The sequence below is a fragment of the Trichosurus vulpecula genome, chromosome 2, assembly GCF_011100635.1.
Source record: "Trichosurus vulpecula isolate mTriVul1 chromosome 2, mTriVul1.pri, whole genome shotgun sequence".
Lineage (NCBI taxonomy): Eukaryota > Metazoa > Chordata > Mammalia > Diprotodontia > Phalangeridae > Trichosurus > Trichosurus vulpecula.
Window position 1 is genome coordinate 286,642,135 of NC_050574.1, and position 25,158 is coordinate 286,667,292.

Genomic DNA, 25,158 nt, shown 5'->3' on the forward strand with positions numbered 1-25,158 from the left:
CCACCAAGATGGGTCTAGGACTACCCAGTCTCCCATCCTTTCTTTTCCATGAGTAAAAGCAGGTAAAGTTAGACGGTATGATGTAGGAGGGGTGATAGTGGAATATTAATAATAGTTTTTGTATGACTACAATGTGTTTCATAAGCTGCAAAAGGCTTTAATGAGTATGTACAAACTGATTTATCTAGGTTGGAATAAATGCATTTTCAACTCATTGATGAAAGTGTTATTTTGTTGTTGTTTGGGGGATGAAGTCTCAAAAGTTGTAAATTTCCTGGATAAAAGTAAAAATTGATTTACATTATTTGACAAGACTTATGATACTGGGTACTTGGCCATTTTAAAAACAAAAGCATAATAACCCAAATGAAAAGCTTATATATTTTCCAATAAATGCAAAGGGGACAAAATGATTCTGCATAAGTAATAACTTTATTGTAACTTGATGTGCTGAAATGCAAAAATATTTTCAGCAACAAGATACAAAAAGTATCTGAACATTGACATCAGCTGATTAAAAAAAGAGGCTGGCCGGTTTGATGCAAGTGTTTATACATATATTATGAATTTTCTAAATCATACCCACCAAATACTGGTCTTTAAATCATTATAACAATGTGTTTATTTCCAAAACAGGACTCATTTAAGTTAAGCCTTCATTCTAAACACCGAATACAGATTTAACTGGACTGCTGTGCATGATGATAAAGTCAAACACCTAAAGAATTCCCAAAAATTCCCTTTCAAATATAAAGTCCATTTACTGCAAACAGAAAATAAGCTGTGAGTCTAATTCAATTCAGCAGACATTTATTAAGCACCCACTATGTGCACAGCACTGGTTAAACTAGTTTAATCTTGATAGTTTAAAAGGAAGCTCTGGGTGTGCGTGTGTATCTTTCCAATATATTAAAACCAGTGATCAATATTATTGAGTCAATTTCAAATAAATGAAGTCAAAACTCGAAATCTGGATATACATTTCAATCTGGACTGAAATGTTGACTGTAAACTATGAAACACCTTTACAAGGAAATAATGAACTCTTAAAATTTCATTCTTAAAATACTTATTTTAGACCATGAGAATGCAAATATAAATATCTGATGTTTGAATTAGAAAAACAAAAAACAAAAAAACTCTTCCCATTCAAGAACACTGTATAGGAATATCTGCATTAGATTTTTAAAAAAAAAAAATCTGAATAAAGGAATTGGTTAGCTTTTAGGAATGTTGTTCTCAATTACACATCAGCAATGGACATTTGCTTTTATATTTCAATTGTAAGCTTACTACGTCAAAAAAGTAAATAAATTAATCCAATCTTTTCATAATTTATTTTTAAGCTAGTTTACATATACAACAGTAATACTTGAGAAAACTTAAGATATTTTAATGTTTTATAACTTAATTTTATAATAGAAGTCCTAAAAAGGCACTGTATTTTCTTAGTTCAGTATGCAGTAAATTGACCATACAAAAAAGTATTTTATAGCTTCCTCGCTTCCTGAACTGCCTCCTAAATAAAACAAGATTGAAATGAAATATCTGAAACTAACTTGTAATTTTAAGATTTAACTGAGTCCTATTTTCAGAAAAATCTACCTCTGTAAAAATACCACACACACATACATACAAGCGTGTATATACACGCAACATGACCACACAACACATGCAAGATTCTCCAAAAAAGTTTGAAGGTGGTAGACATGAATATTTAAGGAGGTAATGTTGGCAAGCCAAAATGTTATGGCACCTTCATACTTGTGCTCCAAACACTTGTACAGTTTTAAAAAACAAAACACACGCGTACATACACACTGTTTTAAAATTTTAGCCTGAATGAGAACATTTTGTGATGGTTACTTTATAATGTGGAACATTTGAAATTAATCACTACATTTCTAGGGGAAAGCCCACTCAGAAGTGACAAAAAGGGGACATAGAAGCAAGCTGGTGATTCAAAAGGACAACAATGTACTGGACAGTCATTAGGGCCCACTGAGAATGTTGCAGGGGGTTTAAATGCAACCAAAATGCTAATAATGAATGCATCCACTTGCAAATACAACTGTTTACCTTTTCCTTAAGACATAACAAAACTGAAAATATACACAATAAATAAAAATAAGCAAAACAATGCCATACAATTTTCTGTTAGTATAAGGAAGGTATGCATTGAATCATCTGAAAAGTGGACATTTTTTACAAACGTAGATATTTTTACAGCACAGCGTTTGACTTTTTTTGGTACAAAATGTGCTATTGAGCTTTAAAAAATCTTTATAATAAAATCCTTAAGCTTTCCAATAGACAGTGATATTATATTAGAACAAGCTGAAGTGAATATTACACAGTAATAAACATGATTGAAGTTACTGTATTTTAGAGCTGTAGTTTTTAGCAGTGAATTTATGCACGGTGTGAGATATATGTGTATGTGTGTATATGTACATATATCTATCTATCTGTGTGTATATATGTCTGTATCACACACACATCACATATCATCACACATCTGCATATCTTAAATTTTACTATAATACATGGCAGAAAATTTTCACTAAACCAAGGTGGAGGAAACATCATTTATACCCCAGGTACCCAGTCATGGAGATCTCTAGCAGGAGTTTAAAAAAATTATGAAAATAACTAACTTCACATTGTAAACGCATATAGCTCAATCTCATGGTGGAGTCAAGAGAAGTGAACATTTTACTCTTCTCACTGCTCCAAAGGACAGAAAGGGCCTGTTATCAGGGAAGGAATCTTCTGCTCAACTTTAATCTTTCTGCTTGCCCAAGGAATGCTTCCACTTTCAAAACTGACACAATACAGCTAAAACCATGGAAAGAGATTTAAAGATTGTAAAGTATGAACCTTTAAACTCTTTCCAGTTTGTAAATAAATGTTTACTTTTCAGTGTTAAATGTAAATAAGCGTACATTCTCTTCCTTAAATATTAGGATTACTAATGAAGACTTGGGAAATACAATTATTTTGGAAGATAAATTTTAAAGTCCTTTGTCCTGTACTGTAAAACTTTACAGGCAAATTACAATCTTTTTGTGAATAAAATTATAAATGTAAATATATATATATATTTAATGTTTTATTTTCCAGTGAGACACTTCTTCCTTTGTGATCAAACAAAAAAAAAATTTGCCTAGAATCAATTTATATATTATCACTATTACAGTAAATTTAAAGCAGTAATTCAACAGTTACTCTCCTGCTCTTCCTATACTGTGCACCATTGCAGATATGCCACCCCCCCTCAAATTGTAAACAAAGCTATTGAACACTGAAAATGTTATTTAAAGCTAAAATTCATATAAGAACTGGCCCATGAAAAGGAGTTTTCAAATGGTTTGTCCTGTTCACATTATGCAGAATTTCAATATCATCCACAATGCACATTAACTTAAGACAGTGGGGGTGGGGGAGGGGGAAGGAGATAACAATGCTTGTAAATGTGGCCCAGAATACTCATCCTAAGGGGCAGGGGGTGTCTCTCCTTTAGTGTGCACATGCCTTTAGAGAAATCATACAATTGCACACAATTTTTCATAAAAGGAAAAAGAGGAGAGCAGGCTGCTCAGGATCTTGTTTTATTATGTGCTTTCTTGAAAGGGAGAGTACATCAGTTACTAATGTGTGTGAAATTCATAATCAATTTCATTGTCTTAAATTGTTATTTTCCTTGTCCGTGGTAACAAAATGAGTGTCCCAGTTGGCTCCAAATATTTTTTTCCAAAAGTTAAGACATATTAACTGTACCTCATTAATTCAATCAAAAGCAAAATATATATGTACCACTCAGTATACAAAAAAGTTACACATTAAAAGTGCATATTTATCATTCTTAATTTGGCCCATTAATTTAATTTACATTTGGTCATTATATGTATACTTTCTGCATGTCCAGGAGTCTTCATATAAATGTGGGTCAAAATAAATAAAAATTTTAAGAGCAAATACTATTTTTTCTTGACATATTAACCTTAATTCTCAAACACCATTAAAGGGCATGAAGAAACACAAGCAAAATTTTATTATGTGTTTCTCAAAGTTTGTTGGAAAGTTAACATAAAGACATGTATTACAAACTGTACTGAAAATACAATTCTTTCAGGCCAAACCATTGCATATTTGCCCCTACAATGAAAAATAAATTAGACTCAAAGTAGTGTATTGCCATAACTTACCTTGAAGGTAAGCAAGCTCTCCTGTATTCACAAGACTTGGACTGGAGCACTTCCGTGGTCATCTCCAATACAAGTGTTTTTGAGGAGAGCCTAGTTTTAACCTTCGAGATAGCACAGGACCAAAACTATAAAATTCATTTTGTTTTTCAAAATAATGGAAGATCCTTTTGAAACTTAATATCTTCAGTTATCAATCTTACTGCATTATGGAGCTAGTGCAATCCTGCATAGCCTAGTCAAAATGACAAGGCACAATTTAAAAAAAAATTAGCCTATATGAACTAGAGAAGTCACTGAAGATAATTTAAGGCCTTGCAGTGAATTAGAGAGTAATCAGTCTAATTTAAAGCTGAAGATTAAACCATAAATTATCCATCTGAAAAGCAAACAAGGCTTTTTCAGCTTCTGTTCTGTGGACAAGGATAACAAAAACAATTCTTGTTTATGGTTTGTATGTTAGAATCCATCTGGACCTGGAGGAGTAAAAGTCAATTGAATTTTTCTAAAGTTCATGGAAGATTTCAAGACTGTTTTAGTCGTTTGCGTGGAATACCAAACTGTGGACACTGTGCAGATGCTAGTGCTCGGAAGGCCTCTGCCACTAAATGAGGGTGGGACTGAATCATAGACTTCCAGCCTGCTGTTTCCATTATGTCTGTTGTTTGGCTGAAAAATAAAGTGAATGAAACATTTAATTAAACATATTTCATAAAAAGTAATATTTAAAAGAATAAAATGCAACAGCCCAAAAATTGAAAATATTTTAAAACTTTTCCCAAAAAGAGTTATGTTGAAACATACAATCCGTTAATATGAAATATTAACTAAAAATAAAATATGCTTTTAGGCAAGTGTTGCCCAAACTGGTATGACTGGATTATAAGAAAGTGGAATTTTCTGGCATTACAATTTGTAAAAAAGTGTATTAAAATGTGTCCTTCAATATATTTAAGGCAGGTGCTTAGCCCTATTCAACTAATTTCAAACCTTACTAAGTATTTCCATTCATTTGTTCAACCAGTATTTCCTGAGTGCTTGTTTGCACATCATACAATAGATACTCTTTAAGTAATAAACTTAAATCTACTTATTATTTTCCCAAAGTCAGTATCTTATAATAATATCTAGAACCAATTAGATAAGCATACTAAAAAAAAAAACAACAAACAGACTACCTTTTACAACATATTTCAAAATGATTTATCCTTCTAGGATCATCAGCCATGTTTGATAATATAACAGTGCAGATAACCATGAATGAGAAGCAATACCTAATTTTTTACAGTAGAAAGAGTCCAGTTCTGGACCATTTTCTAAGTCCATCTGACCCTTTCCAGGAGCTTTTTTTTTTGTTACCAGAAGTTACTTAACATTGCATCTTAGTGTGCTAATCTATAAAATGTGGATACCTATACCTCATTATGGGGCTGTTGTAAAACGAAATGATGCAAGTAAAGCATTGTATATAATATGAATAAAATTTAAATTTCTATATAAATGTTAGCCACCTAGGGCAAATTATCAGAGAAATATGCAGAGAGAGTTTCTAGACATGCCATAAAGTATAATCAAAACATTTAATTAAGAGTATGGACTTTTCAACACAGGAGGTTGTAAAACCATAAGAAGATGAGTTTTGTCAGAACTATTTCTTAAACATCTCTCCTTCCTCACCATCACATCATGCCATTTAATCATTTAAAATAATGGCATTAAAATGTTATTGGCATGATCTAAACAGATGAATATGGAAATAGAACGGAATAAGGAAAATTCAATAAACTGTTGAAGTTTCTACTCTCTACTCTCACATTCAGGATAATGGAAAGATAGAAAGCTACTTTCAAAAATTATGCGAATTCATATTACTAGATATGACTCTTAAGCCTACACCAATATTTACTCGCATTTATAGAGTTCAAAATAAAATCAGAATCTGATGTCATCTTACTTGCTGTTCCAGTTTTTCCCATCTTTACACCCAAATTGTCGAAGTACACTGCACCTGCAATGAAAACATAAGCATACTTGGAGAATTTTGTTTGAGCACAGATGGTGAAGGCAGCAAGCTGATTAAAATCTAGAGATCCCTTACCTGTTAATGAACTCTATTGCTTGTGCTTTCAACTGTTCTGCACTGTGCAAATCTGCAAGGATAAGGATGTCAGCAACATTCTCTACTGAGAGGTTACTACACAAAGCTTCTTCACACATCACCTTCAGCCGATCCAGTGCGTACTATTGGAAAGGAAAACATACAGGAATTATGCCTTTATTCAAGGCACTAATTATTAAAATTATCATACATGCAATTTAGAAGATAAAGTCAAAGCAAATACAGGAAACTGAGGCCATTTAAAAAGCCTAATCTCCACCCACTTTATGAAAATACCTTTTCATTAATATTACAAAAATTCTAGTCCCTAAAATGTGTATGGAGAAACAAACTAAGTTGGGGGCGGGGCAGCAGGTGATGGGGGAGATATGACTGAACAGAGCCGGGACAAGATTTTGAATGCCTTAGGTAAGGTCCAAAAATTGTACCACTGAATTGCACAAACTGAATCAAAGGGAAAAAAAATTTCTTGATAAAACCTATCTTTCTTCATTGTTGTGTGCCTAGGAAGGATATGGTACTGGGGCTGAGCCTTCCATTGTGACGTGAGTTGTCACAAAATAGACCATAAGAAAGTGGAATTTTCTGGCATTACAATTTGTAAAAAAGTGTATTAAAATGTGTCCTTCAATATATTTAAGGCAGGTGCTTAGCCCTAGTCCCAGCTCTAGATTTGCATCATTCCTTAATACAATCTGAAATAAACATGAATAAAAGATAAATTTTCTTTCTGAAACTGTCATATATTCATAAGGGGTCATTCAATAAACACAAAAGTTCTTAAATAATAGTTTCTTCTATAATCTACTGCTCATTTCTTTCTAAAGTGGAGAACTGTCATATGCTGGGTATTCACTGCTAAATTTTTTAAAAGTTACTTAGTATATTAAAATGCTTAATAAAACCAAAGAATGTGTTCATAACTGTCAAGTAATAGAGACTATTCTGACCACACCTACATATATATTGAACTACAGGTATCCTCACTAATATGTAACTATAGAAATAATATATTTGCATATAAATTATACTTAATTTCTTGATAGCTTTACCTACATCAAGACCAAATGTACATGTGGTTAGGAAAAGTGACTATGCATCAAATGAATGAAAACATCACCCCCAACTTTTGAAATAATTATATTAGTGAATTTCTGAAACCTGTCTGCTGTTCCTTTGGGAGATATCAGTTGTGGAAGCATAACCATGACCATAACCATGACCAAGACAGTACTCAGTTCACAGCAGGTCCTTAAAGAAATCGAATGCAATAATTAGAGTGGCAATATATTTCATTGTCTCTGGGTTGCTAAATAGCTGCTATATCAATATTATTTTAAATAAAAATTAAGAACATTAACTTCATTCATGTCTGCATAATAATAATGTGAGATTTCTTTAAAATGTAAAGAAAAATGTAGTACAGGCATTTTAAAGCGTGTTCCTCAAAAGTAAATTATGTTACAGCATTTTTAGGAGAAAAGAAAATTTCTTATATTAAGGTAAATAACTAAACCAACACTGACCATTTTAAGTAGTGAGAGTCTGTCCTGAGAGTGTTAAGTTATAACCACATCATACTCTTGTCATTAAGAGTTAAAATTAGGGAACATATCTGATTAGTTCATTACCCAATCAAACCACAATCAGTAAATTCAGAGATATTTGACTTCTACTTGATGCTAAAATGAACTGAAATCCATAATAGCTGCTTTCATTTACAATGGAATAAACAGAGCTCAACCCTGGAACTAACATCACCACTGTACATATTTTATTTATAGATTTAAGTTATATATTGCTATGCCTAATTTTTACATAATTTTCAGTGGCATAATTTAGTGGCAATTGTTGAATTCTGGCAATCTTAAATTCATACATATGTGGCTCTGGGTAAGATTAATTAGTACATTAACGTGTCTTTATTAATAAAAAATGTCTTTGTTTACATAAGGTTGTATGTCAGGATCAAAGGCATATAGAAATGCATGCAAAACTTTTAAGTTACCGTCAGCAAATATTTCCAAAGATCTTGCATTTCTCACAGCTAATATAAAATCTACTTACAAAAATGTACTTATTATAAAAACTTTAAAATAATTTGTACATGTATATGTTAATTTGGCAGAATGCCTTCAATCTAATTCATTTTACAGATATTAAAATGATAGAAATTGTCAAATATAATTATTCACATTTTTATAATGAAAGCCTTACAAGACCTGAATTTTCTCCAGCCAATGATAATTGTTACTAGATTATTACATATCACTTTAAGATTTATAAAGAACTTACTTCACATATTTCTTTATAACACCCTTGCCAAGTAGTAATTTAGTTCATTCCCATTTTCAAAAATAAGAAAACTGAGGTTAAGACAATTAATTGGATCTGGCCGAATCTAGATTCAAATCTGGTTGTGGTATTCTCTATAATATACCATACTCCGTAAGTGAATTAGTTTATACTAGTAATTATACTAAAGTACTCATAGATAGCCAATCCTGTATTATCCAAGTGTGGATTACCATTATCTATATTACTCATTCTTATTCATTAACCTCATCTTTATTGATCTGTATGTATCTGAGCTAACTAGCAGAGTCAGTGATTTGTTACAAATTTTAAAAGAATGAAAAATTATTCTTAATATTAGTATAAGGAAAATATAAATAAGAACATTCTGCTGTGTGAAGGAAAAAAAGTTCAATTCTTTTCAAAGCAAGAATTTGTAAATTTTCTGATATTTCAAATTACATTCTCTTTCTCCAAACTACAAAATAAAGCTATTTTCTCTATAAATATGCATTTTCAAGTCTATTTCTGAAGCAAAGATTATACAATGCAACTGGATTTTTTAAAAAGCTATATGATTAAGTGCTTCGCAAAATGGATTTAATAAGTGTTTACAAATATAAAAATGGAAACATTTCATATTTACTGTGATAAGAGACTATTATTAAAAGCAACATACTCACAGGGGATAAAAATACAATTAAAAATTATTTAGTTTACAATCCAGTTTCTCCCCCAAAAATATTTTCCCTAGAAATCTATTTTACTATAACTTCTTTCCAACATATTTTAGACTTGTTCATTTCCAAAAGCCCCCTTTCTCAACATTACCCTCTGCATATTGTTTCAAAAGAACCATCAAGAGTTATCTAGAAAAACACAGATTATTTCTACAACTCAAGACATTTAAAGGTTTTATTTTATAATAGCTTTAAAAATAAACATCAAGCTTGGGGACATTTTTCAGCCCCTTAAAAACGAATTAACTTACTTTGTCTGCAGCTGCTAACAAGTTGTCAGCCATTTTGTCAAGGTTTGGTGCTTTCCCTGTATAAATGAATCTCATCATTTCTTTAAAAACCTCTGGGTCTACATCATTTATTTCTACTCGATTCTGTTATTTAAAATACAAGAGGAAAACATGAACCAGAATTAATCTTTTTAAAAAATAAACCAAAACCTAGTTTACTTCTTCCTATACAGCCTACTATTGTGCATTTAAAATCTTAAAGCTATATTTTAAGAATTTCATTTTTAAAATATTTAACAAAGCTTTCAGTTTTATTTTTCTCTTATACATAACCTTACCCAGGGATTCATGATTGTGCTAATCCTTGACTGTTAGGCTGAGAGCTATACCAGTAGTATTTGTCAGTATGGCTGTTAAGTCTCAAGTGCTATCTTGCTCATGAGTTAAAAATCTAGGAAAGTGAATAATTCTTCCAGTAATTCCAAGCTCACATAAATGCACTTCCACTTCAGAGAAATACTGAGTGGACAGAAAAGCTTTTAAAGTCACTCCTAATGGTTCTGAATCTGCTTGGGGATAAGAAATAGAGCAAATGAAATAGAATCAAGAAGATTCAGTTTGGAGTAGAAGAGATCTGGTAAAATGAGAGGTAGTCAAGTTCCAGTCCACTGTTACCAGCTGCCAGATAGAAATCTACCCCTGGATGTCCCACAAGTACCTTAAATGCAACACCTTCAAAATTAAACTCATCCCCCGCCCCCCCCCCCCCCCAAATACCTGCCTTTGTAACTCAAGGGCACCACCATCCTTCCAAATCATCCAAGTTCCAACTCTTAAAGCATCCTTCACTCTCCCACAGACCCCATATTCAACCATTTGCTAAGTCTCGTGGACTCTACCTTTACAAAAGACTTTTCATTTGTACCCATCTTTCTAGTTCAGCCTCTCCTCAACTCTCACCTGTAGCAGAATAGCTTTTGGATTGCTCTCATTGCCTCCAGCTCCCTCCGCACAGCCACCAAATGATTATTATTATTTTTGAAATATAGGCATGACCATGTCATTCTCTTGACCAAAAAGTTTCAGTGGATCCTCATTGTTTTTAGGATAAAATATAAACATTTTCAGTATCCAAAACCCTTGAAAATCTGTAACCCTATCATTCCAAATATACTTTCCATTTCTCACCCTTACATAGGCCAACCTGACCTACATGCTGTGCCTGCTACCCAAGTATTCTCTCCCCTACCTCTATGCCTGTCGATAGGTTGCATTTTATTTCTAGAATAAAACAAATTGTTCCTGTTGTCCTTGTTCCCCACTTGTGCCTCTTGGAACTCCTGTTTTCAAGGATCAACCCAAATGCCAACTCCTACCAGAAGGCCTTTCATGATTCTACCTAAAAGTAACAACTATTTCTGTGAGAAGTTAGGTTAGTTTTTGCCTAAAACCTTGAGACTTATTGGTCCAAGGGGTCTAAGGAAAAAAAACAACATTGTACTAGCTCCCTAGTCACCTAAGTATAAAAGCCCAGAAAATCTAAGCCTCCTAGAACTTGCCATATTCTGATTACTCAGCACAATACTACAGAAAATAGTGGAGCTGTGTCCATATGAATCAATGTTATATCCCTACCGAATATTTTTTCCATACTAGTGTTAATATTTTTGATAAAAGTTAGGTGCTCTAGAAATGTTTCAGTTAATTACAATGTCCAGCCTGACTCAGAACACAAAATTATCTCCTTCCCACCATGGGCTGAAATTATTTTGTATTTATGTATCAGTGGACTTGTTGCTTTATCACAGTAGGAAAAAAAAAGCTCCTTGAACGTGCTTTACTACTGTCATTTTTATCTTTGAATCCCCAGCTCCTAGCACAAGACCGGGAATATACAAAGAATTCATGAAATGCCTGCAACACTGAATTGAACAAGAAAAAAGAAGGTGACAGTCCTGTCATACTCTGCCATAGTAACACTGCCTCTTTTATTATCTTACTCAGTGCTGAATACTACATTTAAGGAAAAACCACGTCCAAAAAGTGATGAACCCAAGCCATATGAAGACAGGTTTGAGGGAATGGGGATATTTAACTAGGAAAAGAGAAGACTTAGGAAGGATATTAGATGCCCTTCGGGTGTCTGAAAAAGTATCGTGTAGAAGAAGGATCACTTAGATCCTGCTTTTTCCCTAGAAGAAGTAGGAATAGATCCTACAGAAGCAGACATAAAGGAAAATTTCCTAAAAGAGTTGTCCAAAAGTAAACTGAACTTTGCTTGGAGGTAGTTGTTGTTGTTCAGTCACGTCCAACGCTTTTTGACCCCATGGACCACAGCACACCAGGCCCTTCTGCCCTCCACTTTCTCTAGAAAGTCTGGCAAAAGTTCATGTTCTTTGTTCCCACAACACTATCTATCTATCCATCTCATCTTCTGCCATCCCCTTTTTCCTTTTGCCTTCAACCTTTCCCAGAAGGAGGATTTTTCTAGTGAGTCCCATCTTCTTCAGTGGCTAAAGCATTTTCAGTTTCAGCTTCAGCATCTGACCGAATACTGCCCAATTTGACCCCTTTGCTATCCAAGGGACTCTCAAAAATCTTCTCCAGCACCACAATTCAAAAGGGTTGGTTCTGTGATGGTCAGCTTTCATTATAATTCAACTCTCAAAGGCACACACCAAAAATACCACAGCTTTGACTGTACAGATTTTTGTTGGCAAGGTGATGTCTCTGCTTTTTAGTATGCTATCCAGATCTGCCATAGCTTTCTGTCCAAGGAGCAAGTGTCTTAATTTCATGGCTGCAGTCACCATCTGCAGTGATCTTTGAGCCTGAGATATAAAATCTGACACTAAATATTCTTCTCCCTCCCACCAGATGCCAAGATCTTTTTTTTGTTTGTTTTTTAATGTTAAACTTCAAGCCAGCTTTGGGAGTAGGGAACTGTCTTTCACTGGGTGGGTGTTCAAGAAAGGTGTATCACTTGTCCAGTATGTTGTAGAGAAGCTTCTTGTTCAGCTTCAGATAAGTAGGTGGGGCTAGCACAAGGCAGTAAGAGTCAAATGGAAACAGATCCCTGAGGTATAAATATTGACTTTGAAAACCACAAAATAACATTACCTATGTTGTATTAATTTTTATTTTTTTCAACATTTCCCAATGTAATTTTACTCAGGTTCATTGGTAGTTTTGGGTAGAGCATTTCATACACCTGGCCCAGATAACATCTGAGATTCTTTCTGGGATTAAATATCTTAAGTGAGTAGCTGAGGCTGATGCCCTGACACTACCATCCCTTTTCTGCCTTCTCTTTTTATTTTCCTCTGCTTCAGTCATACTCCAAGTTATGCCTTCCTGCCTCTATGCTTTTTGCTCAGGCACCTCTCCGTGCCAAGAATCTTCCTCCTACACCATTTGCTCAATTCTTACCCATCTTTTAAAACCTAAGTTAAATTCACAACGAGTGCCTAGCACATTACAGTGGACACAATAAGTACTTAATAAATGCTTTTTGAATATTGAATGAAAGATAGCTACAGTGCAAAGAAGATGTTCTGAGTCTATTTTGATTCCAATCTACATGTAAAAGTAGTCATGGTCAGAGAAGGGACACAAGCAGATTTCTCCTGAGTTTCAGAGGCCTGATTCAGGATTTTCCTTCCACAGATCCTTATCTGCCAGTGAACGTAATAGCATTTAGGTGAGAACATCCCCCTCCAGCTCATAGTTACCTTTATGCTCAAACCCTGGAGAAAACATGAGAATGACTGGCATCATCATCATTATCATTACTATCTTTATTATCATTATTTTTATATGGTATTTTAAGGTTTACAAAATGCTTTACATAGGTTATCAAAATTTATTGAGGAATGCTCTCCCTTCTATCTTTCTACTATATCTTTTTAGGGTAACATCTCATAATTAGGGATTTTTTTGATAAGCATTTCTGAGATCATCCTAATTTCATTTAGAATAGAATTTAAAGTTTTCCCTTCCAAACATGCATATACTTAAAAAAAAAAAGTTAAAATAACACAAAAGCTGTGACCTCTTGTTTACCTTTTTGCTTTCTTCCATTTCATGTTCAAACATTGCATTAAAAACAAGGGAGCGAGCTGAAAAAAATAAATTAATCATTAGCATTCAGGTTTAGAAAAGAAGAATAAACATATTTTGGTACAAAAGCAGAAAAATACCTGCAAGAACAGATTTATGAGCTTTGAATTCTTGCCCTCTTACAAAAAAACTGCAATCAGTAAATCTCGTGGTTTCCCAGAGATTCCCTAAATCTTCTGCTAGTCGACATTCAGGTACTTTCAAAGTGTTTGTATTAGTCTGTCCTGATATATTTACTGAATCTTGGACCACGCTTACCTGCAAAAAAAAAAAAAAAATATCACAGCAAAACAAAGCACTATCACAACTGAGTATCTATGATCCTTAGCTATAATACCAACACTTACATTTCATATCTTTAAAATACACATGGAATTCCTTTTACTTTTCTATGCCAACTATTCACCTTCTAATAAGCACATTAAGTTTTTAGTTGTATTACACGTACTAAACTTAAACATTATACCCGGCACACAGTGAGCACTTAACAAATGTTTATTAGGTGAAGTAGTAAAAATAATACAAGATTCACAAAGATCGATTTCTTTATAGCATAAATAACAGAAAAGGTACTATAGAATATAACAATTTATGGAAGAAATGTACATCCAATTAGGTGCCTGATTTCCATGTGCCACGTATATTAAAACTCATCTAATAGTTCAATTTCCTTAATTTTCAAGATTCCAATTTATTATATATAAGAGGCCATATATTGGTATCCAGTGGATAGCCTAAATTATATGAGGAATTTCAATTTGGTTATGATATCATACTTATAACTATGTGATAATAAATAAGACAAAATTTTAAAGCTTCTTGTTTGTAAGGATTCCTATTATGATGATATATAAATTATATCCTCCTAATGCATCATAGCTGACAAGTAATTCACAAGTTAAATTTGCTTATAAATAAGTGTGTTTAACAAAATCATTCTATACAATATGCCAAAAACTATCACAGTATTATTTAATGAAAAGCACGAAAAATACAATTTCCGCAATAAAAACATTAAAGCATGAGTTAATCATTTCTGTTTAGTGTATTAGGTGGGCTTTATCCACTAAATATACAAACATACATGCATACATACATACACTTGTCTATATATATTTCCTTTTTTTTTTACTAAGAACTTTTAAAATCAAAGTTAATTGAAAATGTCATTTCTGTCTACATTATAGATGTATCTATAGATATACAGAAACTTATTAATAGAACTCATACATAAGGCTAACAAAAATACGTAACAAACATATCTTACATTTATAGTTTTAAGGTTTACAAAGGATTTATACATTATCTTACTTATATAGAAGTGTTACTTTGGAAATTGGTAAATTAGCCAAATTTGTCAGCCCCGGTATGGAGTAATTTTTTTTTTAATTTTACGATAGCCACCTGGATGAGAAAATTTGAATTTATGTAATTCAAATTTTGTGGATATATTCTAACCTGATTAAAAAAAATCTATACTTCATTTGGAACTTCAATCCACAAAAGTCCTGTTGTGAACCCTTACTGTGGCATAAATATCTGATTCAGAGTACTAGAAGGTCCCAGCAAAGTAAGTTCTATGATTTGAACCAAAGTCTTGCTTACTAAGATCAGTGCTCTTAAATAATGCTAACTTATATAAACTATTTACTTTCTCTAATAAAACTAGAAAATTCATTTTCAAAAATTCCTTTCCAATGTACCAGGAGTTAGGAAGAACTGGATTTTTGCCCTGGGTTCCAGCCATATCAAAACCAGCTTATTGGCTTTAGACAAGTTTCTTTCTCCTCCCTGGGTCTCAGTTTCCTCATCTACAAAACAGAGAGGATGAACTGTCTCTGAGCAATGTCTCACTAGTGCTAAGCCTCTTAATATTCATGGACAAATACATGCATATAGGACTTTAGCATACTGTTAAGACTTTAGATTCATAAAGTTCTTTAGAAATCATCTAATGTAATCCTGCCCTCATAAGTAAAGCAGCTAAAGATTAGAGAATGGAAATGGTTTATAAGACAGCATAATTTAAAAGCACTGGTTTTGGTAAGCAAAACTTTGGTTCAAATCATAGATGTGATGTCCAGTAGATGACCTTAAAATATTACTAATGACCTAATCTCAGTTTCCTTATCTGTAAGATGAAGTTAATAATATTCAACCTACCTATACCTCACAGGTTTCTTGGGGGGAAAGCACTTTGTAAAACTTGCAGTGCTATTCAAAGCTAAGTTATTAATATTTGCTCAGGTTATAAAGCTAGTTAGTCCCAATTCCCAATGTTCTTTCTACCAGACTGGATTCACTGTCTAGAATCTAAGAAATATTTTCAGTATAATAGTGCATTTAATGTATTTTACTTAGTGTTAAGAAAACACCTTACAAAAAATATTCACACTATAGCTACAGAAGCAACTCCTTGACTGAATTCAAAATATTGTGTTATATTTCACAATTCTATAGACCAGAGTTCTTCTGTCCTATTGACTGACAAATTTCTCTATCATTTTTTTTCCAGGAAGCTTTATCTAGAGTGACAGCTTTCCTATCCCTGACTTACCTCGAAGACTAAGAATGCTTATTAAAGTTTCTAATTCCATTTGACTACATAATCCCAATCATTCACCTCTCACTGGCATCTGTCACTTACTTTTATAGTCCAACTTCGTATTATTTTTTCCCTTTATCTTATCATATGGTCATATGTATGGGCTTTTATTAGTCCACATCAGTCAATATGAATGAAATTATACTCTAAGAGATAATTTTTTTAGAGGGCACAGACTGGAATGATACAATTCTCTGTAAATAGCAATGGCAAATATTTTAAGAAACTAATACTACTTAAGAAATGATGATGATTTAGATGACAGCTGTATAAAGTTAGCCTGAGTAAAGATTTCTTAGATTGCTTAACTTCTGCCTATATATTTAACTATAATCATGTAATCAGTATAAAGAATAGAGAGAAAGGTGATAGAAAGGAAATTATTTGTATTTCTTTATGAAATAATTAATCAAAAATAATCAAATTAATTATGGATGAAATGTACTATTCTGCATAATTAAAAATACTCTAGACCACAAGTTCACTGCATCAGCATAGCTACCAAGAATTTTAACCAACAGTCTACATTACAAAGTAATTTAGGAGAATAATTTGTAAGTGTGGTGATGAGTTTTAATTTAGCTAATGGTTATAGGCAGCTAACTTTAGTAATTATGGTCAAAATAGGAAAAATAATGACAAAATTCAATTACATTTAATGTTCTATTTAAAATAATGAAGTGAGAGTACTTAAATATAATTACAAATGTTTTTGACTGAACCGCAGAATCAAAAATTCAGAAATAAGGCTGATAAGGTGATATTTTGAGGTAAGATATGTCATCTCAAAATGGTAAATGAAAGGGGTAAATATATCGTAACAACTCACCACTTCTTTCCTCAAATATGGAAGACGGTCCACTTTTGGGCCAGACCCACAAAATGCAATCTAAACTAGGGAGAGTACAAAATAAGTCTATTCCTCTCTAGGTATAAGCTGGCCTTATGTCAGTCATCTGTCTAGTGAACCTGGGTCAATCTTGCAGTTCCTTAAAAAATTTGAGCTGCTGGGACTTAGGGACTACTTTGGGCTGCTCAAATCCATCTGATGGGAAGTAAATCCTCAAAACTGACCCAGTTTTCAGAGGAATACTAACTAAGCTAATGACTCAGGGCTACATGGTTCCACTTCATGCTGCTCAAGGGCCAATTTCCCCAAGACCCCAACCCTTCTCTACCCTACTCTTGTGAATCTATGCCATGCACCAGGCTGGCGCCAATCTAATTTTATAGTATTTGTAAAGGAATTTGCAATCTATTGGATGATGGGAAAAAAAAAAGACTGGTTAAGCCAGTGCTTTATTACTTTTATTGTTTTCTCCAATACTTTTTTTCCAAATTAATTTTATATTGCCATTTCATACTTTAAAAAAAAATCATCTTGCTCCTAAAAAAACCTGTTTTCCTCCTGGTCACTACAATGAAGTATGTAATTTGCTGGCCAGGTTATGCTTTGTACAAAGAGAATAGCACCAAACTGCCTTACCTGCCTACAGCACCACTTGCAGGGGAGGGGGAGGAGGCAGTTCTCTATGTAGGCTCTGTGCAACGCTTCCTCCTCTTCTGCAAGCAGTGCTGATGATGCTGTGGAAGGAAGTCGCATCAGTGAGACTGGGCTAGATAAAAGATGAGGATATGTTTTGGTAGCAGGGGATAATAAATTGCCTATACATACTTTTCTTTATCTTGTCCATGACTAATATGATTCTATACTACTTCAGGGATACCCTAGTCTATCCACATATATACAAAACAATTAAAAAGAGTGCTAGGTATTTTAGGATTCAAAAAGCTAAATGTGACAGCTGTCAACATATAAATCAATAAAGTGGGTCTTTTAGGAGAGGACTAACATATTATGGAATGGAAAATGTAATATCCTTTATTTCCCCTAAAAGATGTAGCAAAAAAAAAACCTCTGAATTTTAATTACAGCCTTAATTCTGAATTTCTGGATTATCAGTGTTCCAAAGTATTTAGAAATGTATTTCAATATAAAAATTAGCTAAAAAATTTTATAGAAAATAAGTTATAAAAATATTTCATAATACATTAACTTGAACAATCTAAGATAATTATCAAGCATAATTAGAATACTACTATATTAAGAATGCTGAAAAATACTTAAAAAAAGAAAAAATTATATTTAAGTTGAATAACAGCCTACAGGCGGCAAATGCTCAAATATATGAAGTTAAATGAAACTTAAGAATGATCTTGTGATGAGCCCTGAAGAAGCACAAGACACTTGTTACATTTGCTTTACCAACCAAATAATTGTATTCATAACAAATTCATCATACAGCTAATTTAACTTGTCTAAGTAAAAATAAGATACACTATATTTATATAATGTAGTCTCAGGAGGCACATTTCAGTTATTCCTGACACAACATAATGACATTTAATTATGTTGCAATCTTGCCAAGAAAATTTCACATTATGTTAAAAATACAAAGATTTAAACTATTGGCAGTTATCTATGATTCCTTTAAGTAATTAACTGGTCCACACCAATTACAATAAATTGTCAATATATATTTAATACTGAGCATATTAGATTACATACAAATTTGCTGATTAAATTTTTAAGTTTTTTTTAAAGTTACAATCATTTCAGTAAGAAAATTTAGGTTATTTTATTCAACTGCCCTATAAGTGATAAGAACTTTCTAGTACAGGGGAAAATTAGCTGTTTCAGAAATATGAAATGTGGCAGATTGTCTAGCAACAATGATCCTATATACATCAATTCAAAGTTCCAAACTGAGACAAACCTAAAGTATAAGTCTGAAGACTGGGAGTAGTACTGTTTTTCTACTTTCATATAATTTTATGCATATATTAACACTGGAAGGACTGGAATTTAAGACTACATCAAAAGACCAACCTGCATCAATTGACACAGTTCATTTTTTTTCTTTATAAGGAAAAGAAAATAGAGATAGGATAAAAAAAATTTATTTAAAAGTAGAATTAGAATTTTTTCGTTGTCAGTTGACACATCTGGTCTTTTAGTATACTTTATTTTGTGATACTGGTTACAGAGGTGGGTATTTTAGCTCTAAAATTCTTTCTCAAGGATCCTAACACCTATAATTTTTATGGTCAGTTGTTTGAATATTCACAAGGTAGATACTTTTCTGAGCTTCTTTTAAGTTACACTCCAAATTAATGTTTTTACCTTTTTTGACAGAAAAATATAAATGCCACTGCATGTAATCAAGACCATTCTAGTTGTGTGAGTGCAAAATGGTCATGTAATCCCTTAGCTGCAAATCTCTTTAAGTGTGGATAATAATACTTGAACTACCTACTTCATAGAATTAGGATGACAAAACTTGGTATATAAATATTAATAAGTAATATTACAAATCAGTAAGAAATACAATAGAATATGCTAACTACATAAAATAGAACTTATCAAATAGAAGACGTTCAATGACAGATAAATTTGTTTCTTTCAATTTCCTCTGGGTCCTCATCAACCAAAAAATCAATTCCACCAAATGTATTTCACATTTGAAAAAAACATTCTTACTTCAACATCAATTTGTAACTTGGCTTTATTTTTGTTAATTACAAAATCCAATTATATAATTTCATGAAACAAAGAACTGTACCTACCTCACAAAACAATGTAAGCTTGTCATCTGGTAAAAGACCATTAGCTTCATCAAGCAAAAAATCTCTTCTAATGAATTTTTTAAATCCCCAGTCCTTCCCCTGTACAAATCGATATGCTCTTTGGCTTTCTGGTGGAGAAGAGAAAAAGAAACTTCAGGATTCGCAAATTCAAGAAAGTTATTCTTAATGACAACAACATGGCTATATGAAATATACAAAAATAACAATTGGACAATCATGTTGTAAATGTCAAAATATGTGAGTCTATTCTTAAGAAAATGTCACAAAAAGCAAATACAATTGTCATTTTTGCTTGCTGTGTGTATATGTGTATGTATGTATATGTATATATATATGAAATCTAGATGATTCTTTTTGGCTTCCATCACTGTCTTAGCAACAGATTTCTGGATCTTTTGTTGAACAAAAGGAACAAAATAAAGTGTCTGAGGCTACAAAGAAAAACCAATTTAACACTTTACAGGACCAAAGTGTACAATAAGAATATGTCAGCGTATTACATATACTTGTCAGCATCTAACACTAATACTATGTCAGGGACCCATAAATATTTCCACATAATCTATTGCCTTGATAATGCCTCTTCCACAATTTCTATTATATCATTACCTCACATATTTCATCAGTTTCACTTGGGCTCTCATCAAATGGCATGAACCTTGGTCATCCTAAAAATGCTGAAGTATCTTCCTCACTCACCTTTCAAGTAACTGAGCTTCAACCCAAAATTTAATTTAAAAAATTTACTTGACACTGCTACTTTAATGCCATACAAAATTTATGAAATATGTACTGAAAATAGGCTGAGTCTGTTTTCTAAAGATCAGTGTAATTAATTATGAAGAGGCATATTATAGTAAGACTGACCACCTGGTGATGAAATATTTTTGATCATGGCAATTCATGAAACTAACCCTGGACTGAAAATAGCTCTTGGTCTTATATGGTCACCTAAGTAATGACAGTAGGAAAGGGTGCAGAGAGTGCTAAGTTTTTAGAACATCAACAAGCTTAAATTTGACAGCTGGTATTCTAAATCTGAGATCTTTATCTAATGACAAAAAGAGCAGACCAAGTAATGCTGACATTCTAGTTATATACGAAAAACAGAAGGAAGTTGCAACTAAATAGAAAAATGGTCAGTCAATACCCTTTAAAGGGGCAAACAAAGGAGCTGGCAGAGTAGGTTTTATTACACAAGAGTTACAAGATATACTATTTCTTGAGACATTTGGTCACTGCTTATTCCAAGACTAATGGTAAGGATCTGCAAAAAAGATTTTCATGAAAATAAATACAGCTTATTCATCAACATCAGTGACTACAGCCAAGGTGGTCCTAGTCTATGAAGTATTTGGTAAGAACATCCCCCCCCCAAGGTCAAATCAACATGCATTCTAATACTTGGTGACTCCAACGAAAAGGTGGGGAAAAATTAGGATGGGGAATAATAAATGGCAAAATATGGTTCAGGAGAGAGAAATGGGAGAGGGCAAAGATTTGTAGATTATTCAAAAACTTAAATAGCTTCATATGATGAACACTTTCTCAAAAAGAACTGGGAGTAACAGAATATGACAAACTCCAATCACAAAGAATGAAAGTACATTTTAACAGACAGGAACACTTGGGAGTTACCCTACAGCTGACTAACTATGCAGAGTGAACCATGAACTCAATTGAACAAAGATCAGAGTTTATAATAAGGAAATGAGAAAAAGACATAATGTACAATTAAGGCAATTTAACCCAGAATTATTCAAGAAAGCTAATGAAAATGAAAAATGAGAAAGAAACAACAGAAATTACATTGACACCATTATAGCAATTTAATCCAGACATTACACCAAAATAAATCAATGCTAAGATCATGTGCTAGAGAAAGCACCTGAGTCAGCAAATACCTAAGTTTCTTATCAAACAGGAAAGATGGCTGCAAAAGGCTATACCAGGTTCAAATATAAACTATCTATAAAATCTTATGAAAAAGGAACACAGGCAACTATGAAGAATATTGTCTCATAAAGGAGAGAGGAGTAATAAAGGATAAAACCAGTTTGAATAAAGTATGGCACAATATCCAAACAGGCAAAGTCATCCCAAAGACTTTCTAGGATGAAAATGGAAAGAAGACTATAATAACACATTAAAAATGGAAAAGGAATTGCAAAAAACTTAATTTCTCCTTCAAGAATAGTGGAAGTATCAAACTTGGACCCTAACATCATGGTTCCTGTGGCACTAATAAGCATCAGAAATAGCACAAAAGGGAACAAAGACAAGAAAATAACATGGATTGGATCAAGAATATATAGAGGAGGTCCATCTGGGAGGTCATACAATTGTGAGCACACCAAGAAACCAAAGGGAAGATATGAGGAACTGAAAAACTCTTACAACTTTTTAGTATTCGCACCCCCCAAAAAAGTAAGAATGAAATTCCCCTCCCCCTTCAACTCCGCCTCCAAAAATGAGAGAAAAAGAATGAGAGAATATCAGTTAACTACTGACCTATGTGCCTACTCTATACAAAATACAAAATCTTTATGAGAGTTGGATATATAATAATTGAAAGTATCCTCAATGAGATTATTAGTAAGGAACAATTAGCCTTCTAAAAGCATGACTCAGCAACATACTACATCTTTACCATCTCTCATAAATGACAGAGAGATATAGAGAATACAAAATATCATCAATTATGCTTACAAACATTTGTTATTATGAAAAAAAAATTTGACTTTGTAGAGCAAAAAAAATCACCTAACAGCCTCTTTCATAACAAGATGTCTCCTATTCATAATTAATTAGAATTCCATGGAAATATTAATGACAAAAATAATGGCATTCAATAACTCTCTAATAATAAACTCATAAAAGATGAGATTAAGGCTGGTTGTGGAGTGATTACCTGTGAACAGTGAGGTTCTTTAGATGCTCCTGTTTGTAGATGACATTGTGTAGATGGCATCAAGCCCCAAAGACATTGCAGAGCCTTCTGGAAGAGCTATGTAATCACTTAAAGTTCTGTTCATTCACAGAATAAAGACCAAGTGGATGAAGAATGTCTATTGCCCAGATTCCAATATACAACTGAATAGACACCCTTGTTTGATCTTGTCCAAAAATTTGTCTATTTGGGATAGAATAGGCCTAACAATCAATAACAACAATGAGCATTTATATAACACCTATTGTATGCCAAGCACTATGCTCAATGTTTTATTTTAACTTCACAACTTGAAGTGGGAGGCTGATTGCTATCATTATCCTCAATTAACAGTTGAAGAAATAAGGCAAAAGATTAAATGACTTGCCCAGCTATTAAGTGCCTATGGCCAAATTTGAACTCAGGTCTTCCTGACTTCAGGCCCAGCACTCTATTCCCTGTGCCACCTTTAAAACTGGCAGTAGTTTCAAATTGCGTGGCAGTTAGAAGCTATTGTTAGTCCCATTTTATAGATCAGGAAACCAAGGTAGACAGAGGTTAAGTAATTTGCCCAAGATTACATAACTAGTGCCTGAGGCCAGATACAAACTCAGGTCTTACTGACTTTAGGCCCAACATTCCATCCACTATACAACCTTAGCTGGATGAGAGCATACTGAATTGCTTTTGGGGAATTATAAGGCCCTTTTGCTGACAAGTTTCCTGCAATAGCACAGATCCATCTTTTCAAAGTAAACATTTTGCCAGCCTTACCACATAGCAGTGAGACATAGAATGTCAGTGTCTATAAAGAACTAGAGATGAAGATCACATGGAGGGTAATGGAAAGGAATATGGTTGGAATGAGAAAGCAGAAATACATAACCAAGGAGTAACTTTGAAGAACAAAAGTGAAGCACAATATTAAAGAATTATATGACAGAATGGAAAATAGATGACAGGTTGACAACCCAAGTACCACACTGGTAACTTCATTCTGTCAGGAGAAAGTGAGAACAGCATCCAGTATGTTATCTGGATGGACTCTTTGTAGCAAAAGTTCAAGAGGACATGGATGAGAGTCATACGGTAGGGGTAGTGATTTTCATTGTCAGAGATAAGTTGAGATATGATACAATAAAAAAATTCATTGGGTAAGACATTTTGAAAGGGAAATGTTCTACAGAAAAGTAATCAACATCCAGTGTTCTCAGATAATGAAATGAACAAATTATAATGGAATTCCTGCTTTAATATCATTTTAATAATATGTAAACTCTTTGAAAATGGGAACTGTCTCACTTTACTATTTTTATTTCCCTGCCTGACACATTAAAAATAGCTTAATAACTCATTCTTAGTTGAATTATATTAAATTGAAATATTTTAAAAACAGGCACATGGCAATACTCTTTTTATATTCTACTACTATGTATATGAAAATGTCCTTTTTATTTAAAGAAATACTTAAGAAAAATATAATTTGGAATGTACTGATGAAATTACTTGGTTGTGATTTAAAATTTGGAAATACTGTGTTAAACCACAAAAATTAATTATATACAGCTAATAGTCTACTACATATGTGAAGAACTGCATATAGCCTTCTATTAACTTTAAATTTAATGTACTTCTCACCTATCTTTATGAAGTTAGGGGCTACATTACTGCAGGTGTTTCTATAGTAACCCTGAACAGATTTTAGTAATAAGAGCAAGTGAATGACTTAGAACAGAGAAAATAGCAAAAGATAACTCAAATCTTTCCAGTTTAACTGTGTTCACTCAATTAACTGGTGGGGAAAAAAGGCCAACAAACCATCTGAGTCATTAGTTCTTCTCTCAGGTAAATGATTCCCTTTATTTTTCCAGGTTATTCAGTTATTTATGGTGGTCAGAGGGAAACAATGGGGAATCTACCCCTAACAGTAACTCTTTAGGGGATCAGTAATATCCAGATAAAAGTCTGGGGATATGAAAAACTATGATAACAAACAAAGACAAAGCAAAACTATGCAATACTCATTTTGCTTCTGTTTTTCCCCCTTCCAAAGAGAATGATATTCGGATTAGCTTGGGGGTGGTGAATAGCTAAAAAGAATCTGAAACCTAAATAAGAAGTGAAGGACTAGCTGTGCTTGACAAGTTCAGGTTACCAGGCCCAAACAAAGTACATCCCAGGATACTGGAAAAAAAATTCACAAAACCTGTATACATGATGGTTGGGGCATTCTCAATGATATCAAACGTAATGGAAAAAGAGAAAGGA

The 25,158-nt window shown here is 33.0% G+C and overlaps 1 protein-coding gene across 2 annotated transcripts in view; it reads right to left on the reverse strand.

The window, feature by feature from the left end:
- Positions 1–25,158, reverse strand: part of SPOPL (speckle type BTB/POZ protein like) — an 87,273-nt gene that overhangs the window by 6,330 nt on the left and 55,785 nt on the right. The window contains exons 5-11 of one of the 2 annotated variants that reach the window (XR_005009580.1): positions 19,941–20,068; positions 13,789–13,966; positions 13,652–13,707; positions 9,611–9,733; positions 6,304–6,446; positions 6,160–6,213; positions 4,209–4,874 (exon numbers count right to left, since the gene is read on the reverse strand). Coding sequence is in view for 1 of the 2 variants with exons in the window: in XM_036744920.1 (XP_036600815.1) it covers positions 4,730–4,874; positions 6,160–6,213; positions 6,304–6,446; positions 9,611–9,733; positions 13,652–13,707; positions 13,789–13,966; positions 19,941–20,068 (827 nt within the window). In the remaining variant the exon portion in view is untranslated. Of the gene's footprint in view, positions 1–413; positions 4,875–6,159; positions 6,214–6,303; positions 6,447–9,610; positions 9,734–13,651; positions 13,708–13,788; positions 13,967–19,940; positions 20,069–25,158 lie in introns of those variants that run through there. The other variant, XM_036744920.1, reaches the window with a different exon arrangement.